Raw genomic sequence first — 6,357 nt, forward strand, 5'->3', positions numbered from 1 at the left:
TAATGTCACGTGCTTTAAATTTGTGATCAATACTTTATCGAACGGGGGTCTCCGGGATTGGGGAATCGTTCAACGCCCACTTGCCACACAGTTCATTTCATACAATCAGCTGTTAGTAATCCTATTTAATGGGTAACTGTTTTGATTCGTTGGCTAGTTTTATTCACGTCGTGCCAGTGAACGGACCGTGATGAAGCAGTCGGGAGAAAATACAGTTCTTGGAGGTGAAACTACAGTTCGAGGAAAAGTTATTGGAGACATGAATAATGCAATTCGACTGAAAAAAGATCGAAGGTTTGAATGTTGTTCTCCCGTGCTGGCGTTACTGCTGGGATTAGTTAGCTGTCTCCTTTTAATAATTGTATGCGGTGGTTTTTATTCAGAGAAGACATTACACATTGGAATAAAATCTGTAGAGAAAGAAAAACCTATCAAAAGCAGACCACACATTGTGTTCTTACTTGCCGATGATTATGGCTTTAATGATATTGGATATCATGGATCAAAAATTAGAACTCCGGTAATGGACAACCTTGCAAAAGAAGGAGTCATTCTTGAAAATTATTATGTTCAGCCAAAATGTTCCCCTACAAGGAGTCAGTTATTATCTGGACGTTATCAAATACATACTGGTCTACAACATGGTACAATTAAAGCGGGAGTACCAAATTGTCTGCCTCTTGACGAGGAAACACTTCCGGAAAATTTAAAGAAACTCGGATATACAACGCATATGGTTGGAAAATGGCATCTAGGATTTTATAGGAAAGCGTGTTTACCAACGAAGCGAGGTTTTGATTCTTTTTTTGGAATATTACTTGGCAGTGGAGGACATTGGTCGCATGAAACTCAAGGTGGATATGATTTTAGGGTGAATGAAAATGTCGCTAGGCAATATAAGAACAAATATTCGACTACTTTGTATGCCAGACAAGCACAAAAGATTATAATGTCTCTTAAGCCAGATAAGCCGTTGTTTTTGTATGTACCATTCCAAGCCGTTCACACTCCACTGGAAGTTCCAGAAAGTTATAGTCTGCCATATAAAGATGTATTCCGAGATAGAAATCGGCAAATTTACGCCGGGATGGTAACGTGTTTAGACGAAGCTGTCGGCAATATTACTGCAGCCTTGAAAGAAAGGGGTATTTATGACAATACAGTGATCATATTTTCAACTGACAATGGTGCACAAGTGCATAGTAGCGGAGGGAGTAATTGGCCATTGCGTGGAATGAAAGGAACTTTGTGGGAAGGAGGAATACGCGGAGTTGGATTTGTGCATAGTCAACTACTTCCACAATCTATTCGAGGTACAGTCAATAGACAGTTGGCACACGTTAGCGACTGGTTCCCGACGATAGTTGAGGGTATTGCAAAAGGTAAATATAGAGGTGCAAAACCACTCGATGGTTATAACATTTGGGAAAGCATAAGAAAAAATAAACCTTCTCGACGGAAAGAAATTCTTCATAATATAGATTCACTACGACTACCACTTACATCTAGAGACCGATGGGGCAAGCAAAGTGTCAAAAAGATATTTGATGTAGGCCAACGCGCAGCAATACGACAAGGCGATTGGAAGCTAATTACAGGAACCAGTAATAGGTTTGGTTGGTATGCTCCAGCAGATTCTCATCATGAAACGATCATTCCAGAGCGCAACAGTGGGAAGGTACTCTGGTTGTTTAACATAACAGCTGATCCATATGAGCAAAATGACCTCTCTGAAAAGCACGTTGACGTTGTTATGAAACTATTAAGACAATTAGCTAAATATAACCAAACTGCAGTTCATCCAAAATACCCACCGCCAGACCCAGCTGCAGATCCATCAAAACACGGAGGTGTATGGGGACCCTGGGCTAGAAAACCTCCAAAGGGATTTGAAGGTATTTACGGACCTTTCTGTTCAAAAGGTCATTCAGCTGCATGTGTTAAAACATTAAAGAATATCAATGACGACATAGATAACTATGACGTCATTATTAAGGAAGCATTGGAGCAGGAAATTATTAAGGCATCTGATTTACTTAAATTAACCATAAAAAGTAATAATCAAAGAAATGAACAATCTAAAACAAAATTGTCGCTGAATGAAAAATTTCCATTTAGAGCAATTGCACCGATTAAACAAATTCAAATTGAAGAAGCATCTCTTGATGTTGCAACTACAGGTAAACGGAAAATTCTGCCCACAAAAGATGTTTCACAAAAGGTGCAACGTAAGAAACCAAATAACGAAACTGTACCTGATATAAAAAATCATCGGAAATTGCCTAAAAAAGAGGTTCAATCTAAAAATATTTCTTCCAAAAATGGAGCTTCACCAAAAAATGACAAACCATCTAATAAAATAAAAGCTGAAGCTCCAAATACAAACGTTACTATGCTGAAAAGAAAATTAAATATTTCCTCTAAACAAGAAATGTTGCCTAAAAAGAATGTTTTATCTAAAAACGAAACATCAACCTCATCTCATAAACATTATTTTTCGGATAAAAACGACGGCTTAAATACAAAGAAGGTCTCAAATAAGGATGAACAAATAAATAAAAAAATTGTACCTAAAAAAGAAAGTACGCGTAAAAAGAAAATGCTACATAATGGTCCTTCGAATGAAAAGAAAGTTTTACTTAATAAGAAAGATTCTTTAGAAGAAAAAAGGAAAGATTTACATCAAGATAGAATTGTTAATAAGGAAACTTTACCTAAAAAAGAGGCGTCAAATAAAAAGAAAGTTTTACCTAAAGCGAAAGGTTCTTCAAAAGAAAAAGGGAAAGGTTTACTTAAGGATAAAAATGTTAATGAGGAAACTTTACCTTCAAATAAAAAGAAAATGTTACCTAATGATAAAAATGGGAATAAAAAGATTGCAAATAAAAAGAAAGTTTCAACTAAACAAAAGAACGTAAATGAAGATGTTTTACCTAAATCAAATAGTTTAAATAAAAAGAAAGTTTCACCCAATGATGGGGTTTCGACTGAAGAAATTATACCCAAAAGAGGTATCTCAAATAAAAAGAAAGCTTCACCCAACGGTAGGGGCTTGACTGAAAAAATTATACCAAAAAGAGGTACTTCAGATAAAAAGAAAGTTTCACCTTCAGGCAATTATGGGGGATCCACTGAAGAAATTATACCCAAAAGAGGTACCTCAAATAAAAAAATAGTTTCGCCAAATGATGGACTTTCGACTGCTATAAATAAAAAGAAAGTTGCACCTAATAAGGAAGGTTTACAAGACAAAGATACTTCGAATAAAAAGAAAGTTTCACCTGATAAAGAAGAATTGAAAGAAAAAACTTTATCTAAAAAAAGTACTTCAAATAAAAAGAAAGTTTTACCCAAAGAAAAACGCGTGAATAAAGAAATAGTACGTAAAACTGATGCTTCAAATGAAAAGAAAGTTTCTTCCAATAAAGCAGATTCGAATAATAAAGGTATTTTACCTAAAAAAGATTCTAAAATCAACCAGAAAATTTCACTCCAAAAAGAACATTCGAAAAAGAACGAAGACCCTTTGACGGAAAAGAGGATTTCAACTAAAATGAAAACGTCTACAAAATATACTTTAAATAAGAAGAAAGTTTTAGGAAAAGATAAAAATTCTTTTAAAGAAGCTAAGAAAGGAAGTAGCACAAGTACAAAAAATGTTCAAACTAAAATTAAAGCGTCGCATAAAGAAAAAGTTTCAATTCAAGTGTTAGAAACCCTCAATAAAAAAGAGGTTATACCTAAAAAACGTACTTTATCGAACAAAAAAAAAATAAATAATAAAAAGTCAGTTTTAACTAAAGGTGAAACTTCTCGAAAAAAGAGTTTACAAGATACTCCTTCATCTGAAGATTCACATAAACCTAAAGTTTTATCTAAAAAGAATATTTTACCTAAAAAGGGAACTTCGAATAACAAAAGTGGAAAGAAAATTTCACATAAAAAGAAAGTTGAAACAACAAATTAAATCTAATTAATTAAGAATATGCCCAAACTCAAAAACTAACTGTATAGGCCTAAACATAAAATAATTTTATATCGAAAAAGAAAAACCTTTTGTATACTGTAGAAAATAATATTTGCTTAAAAAAATTTTTTCGCATAACACTTTTCAATTTTTATTGCTTGCTTATCTTTTGTGATTTACTGAGAGAATCTCAAATATTTATACAAATGAATAATGGTTATCCAGGCGGTTTTTTATATTCAATAAACAATTGAAAGCTACCATTTATTTAGTTATAATCTGGTCTAGCTTAATATACTAACACAAGCTTTGAAACGCATTATGGTATTCAATCTTTCCAAACACACCTTGCATATTTTGGCTCTCTGATCAATCACAAATAAGTAGTGGTTAAGTACGGTATTACATTAAAAATAACTTTAAGCCATAATTATAATGTTAATTATTTATTTGTTTTAAGTAGCATCGTAGGCCAACTCATGCTATTTTTTATAAATTGTATTAATGGTAGGCTCCTTTCGTAATCATTGTGAGTTTATTGAATAAAATGTTGACATTTTAAAGTATGTGTGTTTTTTTTAATAAAGTAGGTCATGTTTTACACTAATTTATGTGGTTCGTGTGTAGAGTTCTTTTGACCAGTTTGATTCAATTTATAACATCAGCTGACGTTTCCTTCGATTCCTCGATAACGACCAGTTCGGATGGAGAACATTAATGAAGGATGTAAGTTTACATCATATCGTCCCAAGAGCAATGGCTGACTGATTGTTTCTATTACATTCGGATGCTTGGTATGTGAGATATACACGAGGAAATCCTTCAGTAAAAACATAAGAAGATGTATGATTGACATTGATTAAAAAAAGATATCGAGATATTTCCACATGGTAGAATATAATTCATTAAAATGATGACAGGATGATGTTAATAATCCTCATAACAGATTCACATTAAATATAAATCGCACTCTGTTGTATATAGGCTAATATATTAAATTTGCATGTAGGAAAATATAAATTTTAGTCTAAAGCATAGAATACCGGAACGTCGCTGTCGGACAATTTGGCTTAAACGATTTCCATCTGATCTGTGTCTGTCATCTATACCCAACAGTCAAAATATTTATTTCTTCCCATATTTTCATGCTTATGATATCCTTAACGTTATCCGGAGCAAGCCTCAATACAATACTTTTGTTAGAAAAGATCAACGGATGCGGACACTTTATTAGTATGTTTCACATTATAATAATCGTTATCATTTTCAAATATCAGTTATAAAGTTATCATTTAATCTTTTCCGATTCGCGCTCACTATTACTTTTATCATCATTTTTGCAGACTTATAATATGCCGACTAGTGTATCAGAATAAACATAAATTTAACGCTATCGCTATAAGTTTAGAATCGTACTCTTTTTACATCTTCATTTGGAATGGGACGTTAATCTGTTGAGGTATTCATCTTAGACCATAAACCCTCAAAAATAGAAAAAATACATTTTATGACGTAATCATTGGTACATTGGCCATAAAAGGAAACGGATGCAAGTTTAACACATATGGACAGTGCAGCTAAACTTCATTCCCAGTCAATCGTTAAAACCTTTTAATGTTGGACACATTCCAGTTAAGAGAGAAACAGAGGAATGTTAAATTATAGAATTACATAAACTGCAGTAGGGAGTTGATATCTATCCGGTTACAGAAACATGCAGCAGACGTATCGTGAGAAAATACCCTGAAATTATCGTTTGAAATTCAAAGCGTTAACGTTGCATGATTTATGTAAAGGTCACAGTAAGAGCTAAAATTAGGTTTCCGATGCCGTTTACATAGTTTATGAATATAACCTTGACTATCGCAAAGCCCGTAATCAATGGGGGAGAGGACGAACGAACCCCATTTTCTTCAAATACTGTACCCTCTGGAAACTACAGAGACTATAGCTAGTATACTAAGCCGTTGGTTACGAACTTTTACACCTATGTGGGATGAATAAATAATTTGACTTTGTCCCATTAAGTAGAAATAATTACCTTCATTACAATCATTGTTGTTGTGCCGCACATCGAATTGTAAAAATCAATTTGAAATAGTAAGTCTATCATAAAATAAAATTAATTAAAATTACATATAAAATTTTAAATAAATCATGTATGACACCACCAATTTTCAATACTTTTGCAATGTGTTTTTGTATACTGTATATAATATATATATTTTGGTATACTGTATGTATTTTATATAATTTATTATCAATTTTAACTGGAATTGGCAACAAGAAACATAAAATATGTGAGGGAATAAATTTTCCAATGTGGTACTAAGTTTAAGTTTGTAATCTATGTTCACATTTTGGTTTCAGTCATAGCAATTCTATCACAC

At 32.9% G+C, this 6,357-nt stretch overlaps 1 protein-coding gene across 1 annotated transcript; it reads left to right on the plus strand.

The window, feature by feature from the left end:
- The first annotated feature begins 153 nt into the window (after positions 1-153).
- Positions 154-4,712, plus strand: LOC144839593 (uncharacterized). The gene has a single exon (XM_078695023.1). It carries the CDS (start codon positions 191-193, stop codon positions 3,965-3,967), a length of 3,777 nt encoding a protein of 1,258 aa, XP_078551149.1. The 5' UTR covers positions 154-190; the 3' UTR covers positions 3,968-4,712.
- The last annotated feature ends 1,645 nt before the right edge of the window (positions 4,713-6,357 follow it).

The sequence above is a fragment of the Antedon bifida genome, chromosome 4, assembly GCF_963402885.1.
Source record: "Antedon bifida chromosome 4, ecAntBifi1.1, whole genome shotgun sequence".
Classification (NCBI taxonomy): Eukaryota; Metazoa; Echinodermata; class Crinoidea; order Comatulida; family Antedonidae; genus Antedon; species Antedon bifida.